Source organism: Nasonia vitripennis, chromosome 5 (genome assembly GCF_009193385.2).
Source record: "Nasonia vitripennis strain AsymCx chromosome 5, Nvit_psr_1.1, whole genome shotgun sequence".
In the NCBI taxonomy this organism is placed as follows: Eukaryota; Metazoa; Arthropoda; class Insecta; order Hymenoptera; family Pteromalidae; genus Nasonia; species Nasonia vitripennis.
The window spans coordinates 27446113-27467262 of record NC_045761.1 but is presented as its reverse complement, the minus strand read 5'-3'; the positions used below and the strand labels follow the sequence as shown (position 1 = coordinate 27467262).

At 35.8% G+C, this 21150-nt stretch overlaps 4 protein-coding genes and 1 long non-coding RNA gene across 12 annotated transcripts; 2 read left to right on the top strand and 3 right to left on the bottom strand.

The window, feature by feature from the left end:
• Positions 1-679: 679 nt before the first annotated feature.
• Positions 680-5415, bottom strand: LOC100678410 (TBC1 domain family member 25). Its single transcript, XM_003426676.5, has 10 exons — positions 4520-5415; positions 4328-4437; positions 4141-4236; positions 3896-4058; positions 3467-3815; positions 3082-3384; positions 2617-3004; positions 2088-2535; positions 1736-2016; positions 680-1645 (listed from the first exon to the last, which is right to left on the bottom strand). The coding sequence occupies exons 1-10, from the start codon at positions 4559-4561 to the stop codon at positions 1234-1236; spliced, it is 2592 nt and encodes an 863-aa protein (XP_003426724.1). The 5' UTR covers positions 4562-5415; the 3' UTR covers positions 680-1233.
• Positions 5416-5562: 147 nt separating this feature from the next.
• LOC100679223 (spermatogenesis-defective protein 39 homolog) lies at positions 5563-7861 on the bottom strand. Its single transcript, XM_031931389.2, has 9 exons — positions 7452-7861; positions 7225-7381; positions 6965-7146; positions 6746-6882; positions 6636-6663; positions 6402-6558; positions 6090-6328; positions 5856-6029; positions 5563-5777 (listed from the first exon to the last, which is right to left on the bottom strand). Exons 1-9 carry the CDS (start codon positions 7524-7526, stop codon positions 5652-5654), a joined length of 1275 nt encoding a protein of 424 aa, XP_031787249.1. The 5' UTR covers positions 7527-7861; the 3' UTR covers positions 5563-5651.
• Positions 5672-6387, top strand: LOC116738614. Its single transcript, XR_004345062.1, has 2 exons — positions 5672-5992; positions 6082-6387. It is a non-coding gene; the product is annotated as an uncharacterized LOC116738614 (long non-coding RNA).
• Positions 7862-8056: 195 nt separating the features above from the next.
• On the bottom strand, positions 8057-11885 carry LOC100117259 (pre-mRNA-splicing factor ATP-dependent RNA helicase DHX16). Its single transcript, XM_001601503.6, has 10 exons — positions 11416-11885; positions 11177-11345; positions 10851-11092; positions 10573-10769; positions 9896-10496; positions 9388-9819; positions 8881-9316; positions 8690-8795; positions 8436-8612; positions 8057-8356 (listed from the first exon to the last, which is right to left on the bottom strand). The coding sequence occupies exons 1-10, from the start codon at positions 11576-11578 to the stop codon at positions 8225-8227; spliced, it is 2655 nt and encodes an 884-aa protein (XP_001601553.2). The 5' UTR covers positions 11579-11885; the 3' UTR covers positions 8057-8224.
• A 340-nt stretch (positions 11886-12225) lies between these two features.
• Positions 12226-20507, top strand: LOC100117297 (DNA topoisomerase 2). 8 transcript variants are annotated; one of them, XM_032600888.1, is made up of 23 exons: positions 12226-12403; positions 12497-12666; positions 13211-13546; positions 13627-14257; positions 14359-14598; positions 14681-14939; positions 15014-15183; positions 15261-15471; positions 15582-16170; positions 16262-16493; positions 16578-16777; positions 16854-16989; positions 17066-17365; positions 17451-17459; positions 17678-17911; positions 17988-18176; positions 18250-18373; positions 18458-18604; positions 18685-18766; positions 18837-18919; positions 18994-19119; positions 19193-19320; positions 19398-20507. In XM_032600888.1, exons 3-23 carry the CDS (start codon positions 13236-13238, stop codon positions 19542-19544), a joined length of 4548 nt encoding a protein of 1515 aa, XP_032456779.1. In that variant the 5' UTR covers positions 12226-12403; positions 12497-12666; positions 13211-13235; the 3' UTR covers positions 19545-20507. The 8 variants fall into 8 exon arrangements, with proteins under 8 accessions (XP_032456779.1, XP_016841429.1, XP_032456781.1 ...); XM_016985940.3 differs by having other exon boundaries at positions 12269-12403; positions 12502-12666; XM_032600890.1 differs by lacking the exon at positions 17451-17459 and having other exon boundaries at positions 12269-12403; positions 12502-12666.
• The last annotated feature ends 643 nt before the right edge of the window (positions 20508-21150 follow it).

The following is a 21150-nucleotide window of genomic DNA, read 5'->3' as shown; positions in this document are numbered from 1 at the left end:
ATTAAATAAACGCCGGGTCGGGCAGCAGACTGTTGTTTCGTTTCAAGTTTCTATGGGAATTAGCGAACGCATCGCAACGAAAATAGATCGACTACAATGTTTCCGGCGGCGAATGATCCCTGCGTTCGTGTCTCTTCATTCGATTGAATTTTAATGAAGGTTATAGCTCCCGCCTCGAGTTATTACGGGAACGTTGATATCGTTGGGGGGATGCAATGTTTCGGAAGAAACTTTTCTCGACATATCGCAAGCTCATTAATGATTAATGGAAACTACGATGTATATCACTCTAGTTTAGCAGGTGCGCGTATAGAACTAGTTCGTAATGAGGCATATCGTGAAACAAAACGCTCAATTTTAGACGTCGTCGCTTGTAGTAATGCTTTACTGTACGTTTTGATGTTGTTGTGGAGAAGCAATATTGTTTTCGAGGGAACTTCTACTTCCTTCTTTTCTTGGCATATCGCGAGCTCATTATAATGATTATAGGTAGCTATGATATGAAAGGTGCTTCACCCTAGCTTACGAGTGCACTATAGGACTACTTATAGTAATGAGGCATATCGCAAAAAGAAACATTCTATTTTAGACGCTGGCTCTCGTAATTATTTTTGTCTGTTTTCAAACCGATATAGGAGTATGTGTCAGTGCGAAGTTGTTAAATTACTAGACGTACGAAAAATCATATTCAATTTATTATAAAACTTGCAATAATTTTTTTCGTGCGCAACAACCAAATAACACAGTTTGTCGGGTACTGCAAATAAAAATCTTCATGTACACTTGCACGTCATTGTATTTAGCAGAAGTACCGGTAAGTACAGTAGAAACAAAAGCACAATAAGCACTCGCCATTTTCGTCAAAAAAATATTTCTACTACTAGGTACAATACTATAAAACTTGTACCGTTTTTCCTCCAAGTCATAGTGTGCAATAATCTAATTGGTTCGAGTGCATATCAGACTCTTTTTATATATTCTGCTTATACTAGGCTAAATTAATTTTGCTTGCATAGGACTTGTTCGCAGTTCGCGGTTTACAACAAAACATAATAATAAATAAAATTTCAAGAAATAAATAGCTTCTGCCAATAATACAGTCGATCACATATAACAATCTAACGAAAACCTCCATAAAATATCAGTATTCACAATACGTTTAAAATATTTTCATTAATTCTTTTTGTTTTGTTGTCGAGAAAAAAATACATCAGCTGCTGCAGCATCAGTTCCTTACACGTTTATAAATTCCGACTTATTTGCATGCCTTCTCAAGTAACCCGCAAACAGTTGTCTTGCTTGATTCAGGACTTTGGTGACGTTATGGCGACGCACCATTTTATCAAAATGCATTGCCATTTCGTTATAGTCCATCTGATTGCGTATAACAAAGTCTCTGTGTTGCAGTAGGAGAGTTATACACAGGAACATTAAAAAAGGATTCCCGCCTCCGAATTCACTGGGAGGCGGTAGCGAGTCGGTGCCAAGTTGATGGTCGTCATCGCTCATGCCTGCTGGAATGAGATTAGTCAATTCGGTCACCTCTTCGCATTGCTCTTGGGCTACAGGCACAGCCGTTGCATCGGTTACCATCGGATTTTGCGGCCAGCTATCGGTTTCATCGCTATCTGATACGTCGTCACACCTTAACAATCACATAGAATCACATAGAATTATACTCGCGTGTAACTGTCAAGTACAGAATACGTTTTGTAAAATTCAAACGCCTACATACCTGGTTGTGCGCTTGAATAAACGGATAGGTGTAACTGACTTGACTCCATTTTGGTCCTCCAAAATTTCACCATCGTATTCCAAGTCGGCCTGTTCATCCGGGGTAGGTGGATTCTGCTTATTCTGCAAAGAATGTAAAGGGTTCTCCCAAACAAAAACGTCTGCTGCTGGGCTGCACTTGGGTAATTCGATTTCAGTTTCACTTTCTACGATTTCACTGTCCCGCTTCGATATAGTACAATCACAATGTTGATCACTCACTGGTGGAGACGGTCCGAAAACCTGTAACGCAGTTATAAGCGTTATTGGTGAATTAATTTTTTAACGCGTTAGAATAAACCAATTTTTGTTACCTGTCTATCAAGCGACTCGAGCTCCAATCGTAATTCTCTCGTCATCGATGTAGTCATAGGAAAAAAATCGGTATAATCATCGGGAGAATTGGATTCATCGCGAACAAGTTGGACGACTTGGTCTTCGTCTGTCACCCTCACCGGCACTTCGGAACGATCATCACTCGGCGTGACTCTACTTTTATTAAGACTCGTAAAATTTAAGAATTCGTTTAAATTTTTAACTACACGGGAGCATTTCCCTGCTTGGACCTTGGATTGTTGATCCGAATTGCTTGAAGAGCTCAGTCTGTCGTCGACATCTAAAGAGGGTGACGTCTGCTTATTCACTAGTGGATTGGGTATTGAATCCACGCTAAGACACTTAACAGTTGGAATATTTCTTTGATTTCTCATCACATCGAGGCGGTCACTCTCGGGACCAGATTTTTGTTGTCGAACTATTGGTCTGAAACAAATGTATGCCACCGTTACTATATCTTCTCGAAATCACTTTATAAATCAGAGAAATTCAAACGAATGAAAATACCTTTTTGTCTCATCTTTTTCGTGAGTATTATTCTCTATCAAAGATTCACTGGTACTGATATTTCGTTTTCTTGCACTACAAATACTCGTAGACGAACTTTGTCGTCGAAGGGCACAGACTTTGGTGTAAGCATTCTCTCGGATTTGTTTAACATTAGGATTTGGAGGTGGAGATGCCGGTGGGAATTTTACTTCGGCTAGGCTAAGCTCGCCATTCGGCGGTGGCGATGCTGGCAAGGATGCCCATAAAACTTCTAGCATTCTCATCGCTTCGTCGAGAGCAAATTCTCTTTTCATTTCTAGTAGTAACCATCTATAGCAAAATAATAGATCATCGGCTTGATGCAGTTTAAGATAGGCGAAAAATTCGGGATCGTAGTATTGTAGACCTGCAAGATGAAAAACGTTGTGTCTTCTAAAATATTAAAAGTGTTTGAGAACAGTTTCATTAATTGGCTAAACATACCCTCTGATAGATGAGCAAATTTAGTAGTCATCGCGATTCCATCAAGCATAAAATTATCCTGCAACCTTCTCATAAGTGCACAGAGACAGATATAAGCTTGAGCTTCGTCGCGCATAGTTACTAAAAGAGGTGAGGCCAAGTCACTCATCCCTTGACAATAACTTACACTAGGGTGATTCAAAGCATACGTTGTTAGAATATTAAACAGACTCGCGGTATTTTGATTATCATCAGAGCCACCATAAAATTTGTGATGCCGATCAGTTCTGAGTACATCTTTACGAACCATACTAGTAACATAAGCTAAAATTATAAGTTAATGTGACTGATGCTATTATTGAAAAATAATAAAGAAGTCGTTTAATTGAATTTGCAAGCAAAATACCTAAATCTCCAACATTTTGTCCGTTGTGCATAAGATTTTTCCAAGCATCTCGTAAATTTATGTACTCTTGAGCTTTACGTTTCATATAATCCATTCTTTCACGCCCAGACATTCCTTCAGGATATACATTAAGTATGTGCTTCCAAACGACTTTTCGCAGACTTGGTTCAATGCCACCAAAGTAAATAACAGCACGAAGTTCTTTGGACTGAATAACCTGACCTATTGGATCCAAAAACTTGCGAAATTCGGCATCTGTCAAAGGTGATCGCGGAGGTTGCGTACTTGCGTTCAAATCCTCACCAAAATTACCCAAAGCTCTTTGTACAAGATTCAAAGTCTTTTCCATCTACAATGTAAAAGTATTTTAAATTTTCATCAATATTTGAGATCTGATACTAGATATATACGTATATTGCCTTCTTTTACCTTATTCATAATAATTCCAGGCAATCTGGGGGTCTTGTATGTAAAGCCCAGATCCGGTCTAGAGGCCACATGTTGAACATTTGGTTCCCAATCACTCTCACATTCATTTGTTTCTCCAAATGGTTTTAAATTTACTTGCAAATAGAGATACGGGTCTGATGCACTGAAAAGTTTGCGCAGCATGTATTAGTTATCTTTTAGAATAGTGTAAAACCATTTACATATAAGCATATCTATATATTTACCTAATAAAAGCAGCATCCAAATCCCAATCTGAGAGTAAAAATAAATAAGTTTCTGCACCATAATCATCTATTGCTCTGTATGAAATGGTGAATTCACTGAAATAAAGAATATCAAGTATTTTTGAGTTTGACAGCTCAATAGTTAAAACAAATAATCAGAAAAGTAAAAACTATAAAAAAATATCACCCTTTAATGTCAAATGCTTTTATCAAAATACTTTGGAGCACCTCAATTGATGTTATTTGTGGGTCCACGCTGAATTTTCTGTATTCTGGGTGATGACGAGATTCACATTTCTATAGGGCAATTTATAATAAATTGTAAAATCAAGTTGAAACATTCTAGGTAAATCCAACCAAGTCAAGTTTAAATCATTACCTTAACTTTAACCCTAACAGCCTCTCTTGGACATCCAAACATTATAATGATAAACAAATATTCGCTTCAGTATTTATAATGTGCATATCACGAAAGCCTGTTGCTAGGCCTACTAAGATTGAATATCATCAAAACATCTGGCATATTAGAAATTGACTTGGTTCTTGCAGCAAGTATCACATTATCAAAAAATAAAGCTTGTTCATTGCTATTCGATTCGATTTTTTCATCGATAAATATCCATCAACCGATTCTTTAGGCAGTCTTCTATAATTGCTTAACCACCAATATGCACAAACATATCAAAAGAAAAGATACAAGGAAGAAACAAAGGATACATAAGGAAGAACAAAAAATTTCTAATGAATCAAGGTGGAAAATAGATTAGTGGAGAGGAATTGGCAGGTGTATGACTTAAGAAGTAACGCTTCCATAAGTATATTAGGATATTCTTGTCCAGTAGGAGGCTAGAGAGTCCCTCGATTCCCACACGAGTCCTGTCATCGCGTTATTAGTAGCAAACACATTAGTCAGGATTCCACGACAAATGGGATCACGGATAACACCATGCGCTATTTTCAACAGCAAACCAGCTGTGCGCGAAACTGATCCAGATGTCAACGTAATATCTTCGTCAGCCGCTTACTCAAGTTTAACATAGCACACTCCCGACACTACCTATAGACTGATAATTCCAGATTTCTATCTACGCTAACTAAAGTCCTGTGGAAGGACGTTTTATCGTCACATATACTTATATGTGTTTCTGCTCCCGTCCGTGTCAGTGGCGCATATTATTTGTACGTGATGTATATATGTATATATGAATTTGTTTCTAAATGCTGATACTGGATACAAGATATATGTCTACAGCACAGGACCAGGAGGAACTGATAACAGCAGAAGGAGAATGGTATATGTCGCGCGTGTTATACGCAAGTAGTTCTTGGCTGGAATTTTTTTCGGAAAACGTCGTGAGGTGGCGTGGATGTTGCGTTGGAACTCGCGAGCGCGCGCAAATTTCCAAGTTGATTGATTATATATTGATTTTCACAATAGATTTTATTTTTATGAAAGAAAATCCATGTAACTGTTTATATATAATATATTTACAAAAATATAATATCATCGTTTAATTTCTCCATCTTACAGAATGACTACAAAGGACACTTTCAGCATAAAAATATTCTTCTGACTGAGGCCTTAGACTTGCTTTATACTCCAGTAGAGCTGTGCGGTCTCCTTGTGCAGCGAGTATCTATTTATAGAAAAATTATTTTAACATTTATTGTTAAATAAGTAATCGCCCTATGCGCTTTTTCATAACACAACTTACATTTATAACAGCCTTATGACAATTGAGATTTTTGGCTACTTCCAATCTTTTTCCACTGTCTAAATAATTAAGAAATTTCTCAATAATACCAGAAGGCGCTTGATGATCTTGCAAGAGTTTTAAAACTTCTTCAATAGGTAAATTCGTTTGAAGTTTTTTTCCTCCCAACCAACCCTTCAATAAAAATAATTGTTCTAGTTTTTCATACAAATTAATGATTTATTAGAAATTCACCTTTTTATGAAGTAAATTATCAATGTCATCCCAGGATTGAACAGATGCTCTGGTGGTAATGGCTATTTTTTGATACTGCCTAGATGAAATTTCTTGATTTTGAACCAGCCAGAGTGGAGAATGAGTGCTACTCTCAGGAGCACCCCAACAATCTTTACAAGCCAGCCTTAAGCATTCCAAAGCAGAAGCATTGTACTTCAATGGCTCACTAAATTTGTTATGTGCATTCTTTTGCCATTCTGTAGTAAACCCAAAAGTATTCACATGAATAAATAGATGTGTGACATCATTAAGAGAATATGGTTGTGGTACCTAAAAGTCTGACCCAAGACCAAACAAAAGTTGTTTCCCTACAGTCAGGTAAACTAGAGAACATCATGTTACAGTGCTTTGTTATCTTGGTCAGTAATATATCTATAGATCCTTCTCCTTTGTCTGTATTTTTTACAATTATGCTTGTACATTTGATCTACAAGTTAAAATCAATGTGGTTATCATTTTAATTCAAGTGAAATCCAATATTATTATTATATTGATGAAACTTGCCGCTGCTTCTGTTGTTTTTCCCTGAGCACTAGATCAGAAATAAATAATATCAAGATGAAAAATCAGTCAAAAAAAAAACAAACTGGTAAATTATATATACTTGTTCTTACGTAAGTAAATCACAGATTTCACTAGTGCACATTCTTTTAGAAAGATAGTTGATATATGTGTATAGAGCTTCTGGCCTCTCTATCAACAATTTTTGAACTAGACTTCGTTTTAACGTTCTTTTAATAAATATTGTTACCTAAAATTTAATAAAAAAGAACATTATTAATTCTATTAATTAGGCTATGATTAATGAATAATTTAGTATAATTTGATTGGACCCCCAAAATAGCATTTCCATTTCCACTCTTTATTGCAGCATCAAGCAATGCAGTTTTACTTGCAAGGGATTTATATTGTTCCAACGAATGTGCATGACCCATTAACATCTTTTTTAACGTTACATCTGGTTGCATGCTAGAAGACTCATCTGGGATATACTGCAACTTGTCTGCCTCAAGAACTACATTAAAAAACATTCATGTTAAAAAAATGCATATATCTAATTGTAACTAGAGTACAAGTTTGAATAAATAATTACTTTTAGCAAGCGCATTGTCTGAAATAATTGATAAAAGTGGTTTTGAACTCCATTGTGGCTCATCGTACTTTGGGCTACTGTCAGTGACTTGAATATTGGAAATACCAGCTCTCAACTGTGCAGTACCAGACTTGGAGACTCCAAACAAATTGTCAGACTAGAAAAGTAGCATTTTTTGATTAAATATCCAATCAAAAAATGAATAACCATTCAAATCGAGAACTAACCTCGCTACTTTCAAAACAAAACGAGCGTTTTTCGCTACTGTACCAAAAATCATCATCTTCATTTGAAACAGCCATTATTTAGTACGATTTGATATATTAATTCATTTGTCTATTTATTATAAAAACGTAAACAAACTAGTGTTATATATGAACGTCAACAACATTCTAGTATAGTATGTCATGTGATGTCAACAAAAATCATCTGTGACACTAGCTATACACATATATATGTATACCTATAGATATAAGCAAATAAAATACACTACTATTAGCACGTTTCACAATAATTGTAAAAGTATTGATATTTTATTCTATAAGAAAATAAGAAAATTATATCGACCGCTATAATCGCTAATATTAATGCACGCATCGATGCAATCCATATTATCACATAAATGCGCAAGAAATCTATAATGATGAAGAAATATAGTAAATTCGAACAATTTGAATTTTTATGTTGGCAACGTTCGCAGCTGCATTCACCTGATGGTATCAAATGAGAAAGTTTACAATTAAAACCAATTAAAGCACGTAAAATGTCTAGCCACTTAATTATGACATATACTTTCAAACCATTGATATAAAATAAATAAATTGAAGATCACTTTTTGGTTGAAAAATTTTATAAAAAATTATTTATTTTTAATATTTGATGCTCAACTTATGAAGATCAATTATATCTTTACAACCGTCATTACTTAAATTATATATTACAATTCACATCATCACATATTTAACTGTACAAAATAATTAAATTAATCACTTGATATTGATTAATTTGTCCCATCTGGACCTGCACGACCTGCTACTTTTGGCATTTTCTTATTTGTTGAATCTTCTAATTCTTTAGGCTTGTAGTAATGAGGAGCTACTTCTAGAAGCCACTTGGACTCTATTTCGGTTACCTGGAAAACAAAAGCCGTAAATTGTCAAAACAATGCTATATTTTGTAATTGATTGAAAAGTCCAATAACTGTGACATACCTGTCTCATGAACTCTTTGGTTGTGAATACCAGCTCGTGATACAAGACCCATCTTGGTAACTCCTGAAATAGAGCACTATTGGGATGCACTGATACCGTCTGGTTGTGCTTTGCTGTTTTGTACGAACCTCCTTTGGATAACTTAGCAATATGATAAAAATACCCCGCTGTAATAGCCTGTAAAATACTCAAAATGTTAATTATTTTAAATTAGAAAATTCTTTCTCTAATATTGTATTTTCCAAATGCCTTACTTTTCTGATATTCACGGTTTCTGATATACCAGAAACAAGTTCCATTTCAACCCGTTCCATTAACCCAACAAGTTGTTCCTTAACATCTCGAGCCCTTTTCATTGATCTGAAAAGCAAACATTAAAATATTAATATTCATATCCTAATATACTTATAATTCAAATAGGACCGCAATTTCATAAATAATTTACTTGTGTTGTATAAAATTCTCATAACACCAATGCGTACTAAAGCCGCTCTGCGCCCACTGATTATAAACGTTCAACAAAACCAGATGGTCGCCACCAGGTACATTGAAATTCTTCCGTGCAGCATCGGCATGGATAATTTTATCTTTAGGTCTGTAAAATATTGCACCGTTGACAGAGAGCATAGCGGCGATCGTGGAAATTTCTTCCGAACAACGATACTTCTCGCTCGCAAGTAGCATCTTCGCCATCATCGGGTCTACTGGAAACTCGGCCATTCTTCTGCCGAGCTTAGTGAGTTCACCTCTATGATTGAGTGCTCCTAAGGCATACAACTGTTCCAGAGCGAGTACGAGTGTCTCGTGTGGCGGAGGGTCCAAGAAATCAAAGTGGACCAAGTCGTTTATACCTAACGCTTTCAGCGTAAGTACTGCGTTACCTGTTGATTATATCAATTGTCTATTTAATGATTCTTATTTCTATTATTGTGTAATTAAAATATCTAAATACCTAGATTGATTCTTTGTATCTCTGGAACGGTATTTTCTTCTAACTCGTGCTGGTAAGCCCAGGCAGTGTATAGTCTGAAACATTTTCCGGGAGCAACTCTTCCGGCTCGTCCTGCTCGTTGATTTGCTGACGCTTTACTAATAGGGACCACCATCAAACTCTCCATGCCCGTACGTGAATTAAAATTGTTTTGCTTGGCGAACCCAGGATCGATGACGTAGATTATGTTATCTATGGTCAGCGACGTTTCTGCAATGTTAGTAGCCAAAACCACCTTCCTTGCCCCTGGAGGTGTTGGCATAAAGATTTTAGCCTGCATGTCACTAGGAAGATTGGCGTAAACGGGTAAAATCAAAAGTTCGCCTAATTTGCTACCCAACCTCCTGACTCTATCTTGCAGCATTTCAAAACATGTTTCAATTTCTTCCTGACCTGTAATAAAATGCATTTGATTAATAAATCCTTGATGCATGGTAATTATTGAATATTAAAATAAAGAAAACAGTACCTGTCAAGAATACAAGAATATCGCCGGGAGGCTGTGTGGCGTGTATTTGCAAAATAGAGACGACTGCCGCATCTATATAATCCGCTTCTGGCGCCTTTGTATAGAATATGTCGACAGGATACCTTCGTCCAGGTACTTGAAAAATCGGTGCGTCATCAAAAAACTCACTGAATTTCGTTGCATCCAGTGTAGCTGACGATATTAGCAATTTCAAATCTGACCGAAACCGTGCTATATCTTTTACCAGACCGAAGAGAATATCCGTGTGTAAAGTTCTTTCGTGAGCTTCATCAATTATCATAACGCTGTAAGAAGCCAAATCCGGTTCACTCAAAAATTCTCGATGCAGTGTACCGTCCGTCATGTATTTTATTCTCGTGCGATGAGATGTGCAGTCTTCAAAACGAATAGCATAGCCGACTTCGTTACCTAACTTTACACTCATCTCGTGAGCAACTCGGGCAGCAACTGACATCGCCGCCACTCTTCTCGGCTGCGTACAGCCGATTAATTTGTCTCCTTCTGTAAATCCAGCTTCGTACAGATACTGAGGTATTTGGGTCGTTTTACCCGAGCCAGTCTCTCCTTTAATAATAAGTACCTGCACATAAATTAGTAGATTATTAATTTCTTGAGCAGTGTCTATAATACGTATGGAAATTTCAGTACAAAAATACCTGGTGATCTCTTATTGCTTGGATTAATTCTTTTTTAAACGGGTATATTGGTAAACTTTTTTGCGTTTCTTCGATCGTCGTTAACTTACGCTCTTTAGGCTTTTCCTCAATTTTTTTATCTTTTTTATCACCTGGCATTTGCAGAGCTTGTACAAATTCAACCTCATCCGCCAGGAGTAGTTCGTATTCTTCTTGTGCTGAAAAGATTTATTCAAGATTATTGCTACTGTATAACAATAAATCATCACATTAACTACCTATTTTATTATTTGAATTACCTTTTTTATTCTTTGCACCAAATTTAAATACAGCAGAGGACATCTGATCAGATTCCCATTTGCTCTGTTCTGACTGAGGAGGTTCTCTGTCTGTGTAGTCCTGTTCAGGCTCACCCTTCTTTTTTTCATGAGGCATGTGATACCTCTGAATCCGCTCAATTTCTCTGGCCTTTTCATGTTCTTTAGCTATTCGGAGCAATTCTTTCTTGTGAGCTCGTTCTTTTTTTTCCCTTTCTGTTAATCTTAAGGATTGAAAGCCCAATTAGATTTTCTGAAGTTTTCCATCAGTGTAATCGATTGTATAACAAAAAAAATACAATACTTACATTTCCTCATCGAACAAGTACTCATCATCTAGAATGTCAGCTTCTAATTCGGCAACTTTATCTTCCTTTCTTTTCTCTAGATATTTTCTGCGAGACTCTATACGCAGCTTAGGCACAAGCTTGTCTTTTGACTCTTCCTCCATGATCTTGAGTCTTTTTGCTGCCTCAGCTATAGAAATACAAATATTGGAATGAACCTTGAATATTGTTGGTACAATATAAGCGTAAAAAGTACTTACCAGCTCCAGATCCAAGTGGCAATGCCACTTTTCTTGTTTTGTTCTCATCTTTAGTTTTCAAACGGTTTGCAAACTCATCTCTTTCCTTAAGGTCCTTCTTTCTCTGCTCCTCTTCGCTGTCACTCTCTTCTGTTGAAGATTCTTTCTTCCTGTACTTGCTCATTTTTGGTAGCCGTAATTTTTTGTTTTGTTAATGTTAAACTTCCAACAGATACCTCTTTCTTGATGCTTTTGACTCACAATTTCTACTCTCCTTCTACTTAATATGAGTATAAGTACTGCACCTTTAAAGAATTCTGCCTCTGTCTGCAGTGCATACTATTCAAGTCATATTCAAATGAATATATTTCTCGAACGTAAATAAAGTACGATACTTAGTAATAATAAACAGATTCTTTATAGAGTTTAGGATAAGGAGCTCCTAACCTCTCTTACGACGTTCCTTCGTTCGGCCGGCAGAGTAAATTGCTGCATCCTCAAGTTGGCAGCGCTCGTAGCTGCATTCGTTTTTTCGCGATTGGCAAAAGCCTGGTCACGTGGTTAAACATTGTCATTGTCGTTAAACGCAATTCACGACGCTTGAACTGCCGAAAACTCGAATAGTAGGAAAAATATTTTAAAAAAAGCTTCAACAAGCTATAGAGCTTATACAATCAACAGATCTTATTGGACTGGTCGAATCTGCATATATAGCTATACGGATATCGGGATATAGGCAACCGTCATTCCGTTCAAATTTCAGTCGAACGCTTGTGGCGCCAAAAGCCAATAAGCAGTCGCGGCCAGAATGAAGTTCGCCGCCCCCCCGACAGTTTCACGAGCTGAGAGCAACCCTGCAGCTATAGTGCGCGTACAATAAAACTACGAAAGTACGAACTGGTGTCGTTCCGAGAGTTGCAGCCAGTCTATAGCCGCTTGCGCCTCGCGGCAACGGACGTCCGATCTGCCAATCTGCATAGACAAGCGCAACGGCGCAGGATTTACAGAGGTACGACGCTCGACGATGCGACTAGTTTGTATTATTTACATAGTTTTACGGGTTAAGGATCTCCGTGTAATTCGCTTGGGGTTTTTCGTTTAGAGCAGCAGCCGCCGGAGGACGCGCGCCATTCTGGTGTATTATTGAGAAGAGCTATAGCATCTCGCGCGCGCGCGCGCCAATGGACGAGCTCCTGCAGCGAGGATATTAGACCGAATATTCGTTGTGAGCCCGGACTCGTCCCGTCTGAAAACAACCTTGTCGACGAAACGGTCAGTACAGACATCAGTTTGGTTCTTTTTTACTCCAACATATCGAGCTAGTCTCGCTTGTTTTGCCGCCGAATACAGCCTCCTCTGGTTAAGGTTAGAATAGGCGCGAAGCAGCGTCATAGCTCAGGTTCGTTTCATTTTTTTCGTTGCAGAATCGAAGCTCGGAAGTGTATAGCTTCGTTTTTCCGTTGAGCGTGCTGGAGAGTAAGAGAAAGAAACACAGAGAGAGAGAGAGAGAGAGAGAGAGAGAGGGGGTATATGAGCTATATACCGTGTCCGTGTATTCGCGGGACAGGGAGAGAGGGAGCAGGTGTTCGGAAGCAGCGCGGCGTCCCTACACGGCTGGTCAATTAGATGTACTCGATCCTTTCCCGCCATAGTATTAAAGCTTTTCTTTGCGAAAGTGCATTTTCCATAAGGTTTTTCTTTTTTATTTTTTTTTCTGCTTTTTTCAAAGGAGATGCTTGATTGGAAGAGTGATACTTGCGTTGACGACTGTTTTTTGCGTTATCAGTAAGACATGTTCTTTGCTTTTTGTTCACAGAGAATTTAGCAAACAGTTAGTCAAAATGAGCGGTATGGAGAACGGAGCTGGAGATGGCGGGGGTGGCTCCAAAAAGAAAGAAAAAACCATTGAGGGTATGTACCAGAAAAAGACACAGCTAGAGCACATCTTGCTCAGGCCTGATACGTACATCGGTTCCGTGGAACCGGTCACTGAGCTTATGTGGATCTACGACAAGGAGAAAGAAATGATGATTCAAAAAGAGATTAAGTACGTTCCTGGTTTGTACAAAATCTTTGATGAAATTCTTGTTAATGCTGCTGACAACAAGCAGCGAGATCCTAAAATGGACTCCATCAAAATTGACATAGATGCGTAAGTTTTGGGTTTGTGGTTATTCATTATGTGTTCATGTTATAATCTTTTAGAATAACTGAATCTAAATTTTCTTACAGGGAAAATAACACTATATCTGTGTGGAACAATGGAAAGGGTATTCCTGTGGTGATCCACAAAGAGGAAAATATGTATGTACCAACTATGATTTTTGGTCATTTACTGACATCCTCCAACTACGATGATGCAGAAGAAAAGGTTACTGGTGGCAGAAATGGTTATGGAGCTAAGCTCTGCAATATATTCAGTCACCGTTTCACTGTAGAAACTGCATGCAAAGAATACAAAAAAAGTTTGAAACAAACATGGGGCAATAACATGGGTAAAGCCAGTGAAGCCAAAATCAAGGAATTTCATGGTGAAGATTTTACAAAAGTAACATTTTCACCGGACTTGTCCAAATTCAAAATGGAGAAGCTTGACGAGGATGTGGTTGCTCTAATGTCTAGAAGGGCATATGATATAGCTGCTTCGTCTAGGGGAGTCAAAGTCTTTTTGAATGGTACTCGAGTTCCTGTAAAATCTTTTAAAGATTACGTGGATTTGTATATTAAAGGAAAAGAAGATGATACTGGAAATCCTTTGAAAATTACTTATGAAAATTGTGGACCAAGATGGGAAGTTGCAATAACGCTATCTGATAAGGGTTTTCAACAAATGTCGTTCGTTAACAGTATTGCCACGACAAAGGTACGTTTCTTAATATTTCATGTTAATACCCATTTTAAAAAATGTCATATTTTTTCAATATCTAATGGTAATTTTTTTGTAATTTATTTACCACTCCATAGGGAGGCCGTCACGTTGATCACGTAACTGACATGGTGGTGAAACAGCTTATAGAAACACTCAAAAAAAAGAATAAAGCTGGTGTGCAAATAAAACCTTTCCAGATTAAAAATCATCTGTGGGTATTCATTAATTGTCTAATTAACAATCCAACATTTGACTCGCAAACAAAGGAAAATATGACTTTGCAACAGAAAAGTTTTGGCTCTAAATGCACACTCAGCGAAAAGTTTATTACAAACGTGAGTTGTTGTTCAATTTCTTATTTTCTTCATTTTGGTATAAGGTTTAGTAAGTTTCACTGACATTGACATCTTTTATCAGGTTACCAAGAGCGGAATCGTCGAATCCGTGTTATCGTGGGCCAAGTTCAAAGCGGACAGTCAGCTTCAAAAATTGGGTCCAAAATCGAAACAAAGAAAGTTGCAAGGTATACCGAAATTAGAAGATGCAAACGACGCAGGTACCGCTAGATCTTTGGACTGCACGCTTATCTTAACTGAGGGAGACTCAGCTAAAAGTATGGCCGTGTCTGGAATTGCATCTATCGGTCGCGACAAGTATGGAGTTTTTCCTCTCAAAGGTTGGTTTGTTTAACTAGTAACAAATACAAAAAAAGTATTTCTATAATAATTATATACATCTAATGCCCTTAAGGTAAGATCCTGAATGTGAGGGAAGCAACTCATAAACAAATTCTTGAAAATGCGGAAATAAACAATCTGATCAAGATTCTTGGACTACAATACAAGAAAAAGTACGAAACCCGTGATGACTTAAAGACTTTGAGATATGGCAAAATTATGATCATGACTGATCAGGATCAGGTTAGAATTTATACTTTGCTCGCGTGTAAAAATCTCGTACTAAACAAAAGATATTTTAATCCACTTGTTATTTTTAGGATGGTTCTCACATTAAAGGTCTCTTGATTAATTTTATACATCACAATTGGCCATCGTTACTAAAACTCAACTTTATCGAGGAGTTTATTACGCCGATTGTGAAAGCCAGGAAGGGAAATCACGTTTTATCCTTCTTCTCTTTGCCCGAATTCGAAGCATGGAAAAAGGAAACGGAAAACTTTCATACCTATAAGATCAAATACTACAAAGGTTTTTATTTTTTTAATAATACGCTCATAGACTTAAATTGCACTGATTCGAGGAGACCCAAGCTTGGGATTGAAGGAGCAGTCCATTAAACTAGATTTTCATTTTTCTAGGTTTGGGTACGTCCACTGCCCAAGAGGCAAAGGAGTACTTTGAAAATATGGCTCGGCATCGAATACGCTTTAGATACGATGGTGATGTAGACGACCAAAATATTATAATGGCATTTAGCAAAAAGTGCGTAGATCAGCGCAAGGATTGGTTGACAAACCACATGGAGGAAACGAAACGTCGAAAGGAAATTGGCTTGGGCGAACGTTATCTTTATGAGAAAGATACGAGAGCTGTATCTTTCTCAGACTTCATCAATGTCGAGTTGGTTCTTTTCAGCAATTACGATAATATTCGATCTATTCCGAATATGATGGATGGTTTGAAGCCTGGTCAAAGAAAAGTGTTATTTACGTGTTTCAAGAGAAACGATAAGCGTGAAGTTAAGGTTGCACAACTCGGTGCTTCCGTTGCTGAGCATTCAGCTTACCATCATGGTGAAATGTCACTCATGGCTACAATCGTTAATTTAGCCCAGAATTTCGTGGGCAGTAATAACATTAATTTACTGCAACCCATTGGTCAATTCGGTACGAGATTGGCTGGTGGAAAAGATTCTGCTAGTCCTCGTTATATTTTCACGATGCTGAGGTAATTGTTTTTGCAGGAAATTTATTAAAATTATACACAACATACAATCAACAATAATAAAATTTCATGTCTAATGATATTTAATTTACAGTCCCTTAGCAAGATACATATTCCATAAACACGATGATCCGCTACTCAAACACGAGTACGATGATAATCAAAAAATTGAACCAACCTATTATGTGCCAATTATTCCTATGGTTCTGGTGAATGGCGCTGATGGTATTGGAACAGGGTGGATGACCAAAATTCCAAACTACAATCCTCGTGAAATCATTGAAAATCTTCAAAGAATGATGGATGGCGCCGATCCAAGGCCGATGGTAAAACCGCATCGATATTCGATTTTATAAAAATCTTGTAAATTAGCAAAAACCATGTTGTTAATATAAATATTTGCTCTTTAGAGTCCATTCTACAAAAACTTTAAGGGAACAATCGAGAGTTGTGGAGATTATCGATACGTGATTAGTGGAGAGATTTCTATAATTGGACCAGATAAAGTAGAAATCACTGAATTACCAATTGGCACTTGGACTCAGGCATACAAAGAGACAGTACTAGAACCCATGTTACATGGCTCCGATAAAACTCCCCCTGTTATTACGTTAGTTTGGCAAATAAAATTTTTTCGATCAAGACTATTTCAAACCAGAATAATGTATCTTGTAATTTTCTTACAGCGACTACAAAGAGTACAACACTGACACAATGGTGCACTTTGTTGTAACGTTACAACGCGACAAACTAGCCGAACTCGAGCGAGACGGTTTACACAAAGCTTTTAAATTGCAGACGACGACGTCAATAACATCAATGGTGCCTTATAACTTGAATATTTTTAACGTTTTATTTCAATTGCATTGCTGCTAACCAACCTTATTTTGATTTCTAGTGTGCCTTTGATGATAATCTCTGTTTAAAGAAATTTGACAATGTATGCCAGATTATGAGAACATTCTTTACAGTACGCCTCGATCTATACCAAAAACGAAAGGATTACCTCGAAGGCATCTTACAAGCAGAATCAGCCAAACTCTCTAATCAGAGTAGATTTATTATGGAGAAATGTGATGGTACTTTAACAATTGAGAACAAAAAAAAGAAAGATATGATTGCGGAACTTGTTAGACGAGGGTACGATTCAGATCCCGTGGTAGCATGGAAACTAGCACAAAATCGTGAAGAAGTTTTGGTAAGTTGTATTTTCTGAATAATGATCATATTTATTTCAAGTATAACAATATTAATCTTTTAATATGTTCGATTAACTACAAAAGGAATCTGAAGTAAGTAAACAACAAACTACTTGTTATTTGTTTGTTTGTTTACTTGTATTTTTTAATTCCTACATTTTTTATTTAAATTTATTTGACCTGCACACCTTGAAAATTATTTTTAAAAGTATTTTTGTATATAATTTCTGCAAATAGTTGTTCAGAATATTTTATTGCTCTATATTTTATTTATAATACTAATATAATAATTATAATTATAATGCTAATAGGAAGAAGTTGCTGAGAATGAGGATGATGAAGCTTCTACATCTGCAGTAGTTGTGGAAAAAGAAAACTTTGATTACTTGCTTGGTATGACTATGTGGTCCCTAACAAAGGAAAAAAAAGATGAGTTGCTCAAGCAAAGAGACGAAAAGCTTGCAGAATTACACAGGTTACAAGCACGTACACCTTTGTCTTTATGGAAAGAAGATCTCGATAATCTTCTTACAGAACTTAACAAAGTAATTTACTTCTATCAGTATTTCACTATAATATTTGCACAAGAGTTTATTTAATTTAAAATGTTTATTTTCTTAGATAGAAGAAAAAGAGAGAAAGGACGAAGCCAAGTCTAGAGTAAAAACGAAAAAGCCCCCCGCGAAGATTTATAAAGAAGAGGATACCCGCCGAATAGTACCAGTCATAGATACAGAATTGAAGAAAAAAATTGAAAAAGCAGACATTGTAGTAAAAGATAAAAAAGAAGGAATTAAAAAGGAACGCAAGGTAATGTAACGTTAATCATAGTGTGCATTTATATTAAAAAGATCTTACTCTAACCAATTAATAATTATATTAGATCAAGAAAGAAAAAAGTACCGAAGAGAAAGATGAGTTTGACGCTCTTGTAGAAGGAAACGCTAAATCTCTTGATGACAGATTAGGTTCATCGCCAGAAAAACTAGAAAAGAAAGGAAAGAAAGGTATTTGTTTTAACAATTAATCTAGTTTCTAATTTTTCGTTGTTTTTATTTATTCATATATATTCTCACGTTTAAATGTATCAGGGCTCAAACAAGCGAAACTGCCGTTTAAACCCGTGAAGAAGAAGAAAGATGCAGAAAAGGAATTTGATAGTGGTAGTGATGTTGAAATAAATTTCGATTCTCTATCACCGCCTCCTGCTCCTAGAGCACCACGTAGAGCAGCTGCAGGTATTTGAATATTTAAAATGAATAATTTAAATATAACATGTAGTATACAAAAAAAAAATAATAATAATTTATAATTTCAGCTAAGAAAAAATACACACTAAGTAGTGAAGACTCAGACAGTAGTGAAGCTGAACTTCATAGTCTTGGCTCAGACAAAGAACAGTATGTATTATAAATACTTTTCTACGTTATTTAAATTTAGATTGTTTGTTACTTAATGGTATTTTTTTAGACCTATTACGAAAGTTGTGGATTCCATCGACAGCGACTCGGATGATGACTTTAAAGTTAAAAAGGAATCACCACAAGCTAAACGTACGTGATATACTTTAGTGTGTGTGTGTGTGTGTGTGTTCAATTTTCGCGTTTAATCATCGTTCTTTTTACAGCAAGTTCAGAGGAATTATTCGACTCGCTAGTTTCTAGTTCTCCAGAAAAACAAACCGAAAAACCTAAAGGCCGTTTAGTTATTTCTTCCGATGAATCATCACCAACTAAACCACCACCTAAAAAAGGTATTTCTTTATCATCAAAAACCCGGTATTAAGAATGAAACGATCTTCTTTAAATATTCTGTATATTTCGCAGCCGCTGCCAAGAAAAAAGCTGAAAATGGTGAAGGCAAGGCAACAAAGCGACCAGCACCTAAAAAGAAGGTATCCAAATCATCAGGGTCGGATTCAGAGGACGTTTTCTCTGTGAAATCAGCAAGCCCTGTGAGTATAGTCGTAGAAAGATGTTGCACAATCATTACAGTAAACATTACAATCATTACATGATTAAATTTACATAGGTAAAAAAGAAGAAGATGAAGAAGAAGGATGATTCCGATGACGATGACATGATTGTAGAAGATACACCGCCGCCAAGAAAACCTGTCGGACGCTCTCGAAAACCAGTATCATATGCAATTAAATCGGACAATTCTGACTCGGATTAGAATGAATACATACCTGAAGCAAAAGAGATACAATACAGTATCTTGCTGTAAAATACTAATATCTACTGGTATAGCGAATTTAAACTAATTTTACTTATATCGAATAATGAATGATACTCATTCGTGTGTGACACTTTGTCGCCTGGGTTAATCATAATTTTATATAGTGTCCTGTACATAAATGTATCCTGTACATAATGCTGATAAAGAATTTGCTTGCACTCTTTTCCAAACATACCCAATTTTTCTAAAATGAAAATATAGGGTACATACTTGAAAGTGGACAAATTTATTCTTTATCTTTCATAATATAATTGTCAACAATTACTGTCTCGTGATCAAACGAGTAATCTGCACAGTACTTGTAAAATGTGCTAGTGAGTGTTGTTCTTGCAAGTAATTATAAAGAGAAGTTTATACATATGAAAAAGAATCTTGCAAGCACTACGAATTAAGCAAGATTCGTTATTTTTCATTAACATCATTCCTAAATGTCGTTTATCAAAATGGTTAGTTTATACAGAAAACCTCGTTAAAAACCATAAAAGCAAAACGTGGGAATGAAATATTAAAATTCAGTTTTGTAAGTTTTCATGTTAGATATTGATTCTACATTGTAAAAAATTCCAATCAAAATTATTAAAAGAACATAGATTTTTTTAAAAGTACAAAAGAATACATTTAGAGCTTCTTGTACTTTTTCATTTATATAAAGCACTTCGCGAGTTGCGTACGTAATATTTTATAAAATAACTATCATTTTTAATTATGTTATAAAGTTGCGACCAATAAAAATAAACAACGGGTATTCAGTAGAATATCTAAACGTGTCTTGTATGGATTTTTTTTTTAGTTGCATATGTGCACATTTTCATTTTTAATGTTATGGCTTTCGTGATGACTCTCTGACAACTGTAAAATTATCTTTTTTTTAATAAATACAAGTAAAAATAGTTATATAAATATTTATTGTATAATTTTGATACTAATTTAATAAATCCCTGGCCATTTCCAAGTTAAGTATTTTATTTTATTTTCTTAAGATATTTTCGTAATGTCATCGATATTTGCATAAAAATAATACTTACCTTAAAGAAAACTTCTGTTAATCTAAAATTTGGTCCTGGAATGAGATTCAAGTTGTCTCCAAATCACACAAATGATAAGTAAAGTTCAATTAAAATGTGAATAGATGAAATTGTACTGTTATATATTCTAATCAAAAATAAGAAATTACTTAATTAAAAAAATATATTGACGTATACTTAATTTTGTCTATTTTCTGCAGCATATTTATAAAAATTTAATAGAATCTTTTTTTTCAATTATTATACTTAAATGCTATTCATTTTATTTACTGAAAAACTTTTTTGCATTATCTAGCAGATTTCTTAAACTTGTGTTACTATATGTATGCGATATTCAATCATCAATTTGTTTATAAAAACAAAAATAAAAGCAATCCTTTAAAGTTAATGAAGATGAAAAACGGTAATTGTTTCATTTTGTAAAAATTAATATCACACATTTTTTCGATGTTTTTCAAATACGTGAATGCGTTCGATTTACTTTTTCTACTATACAACCGAATATTTACATTTATTTA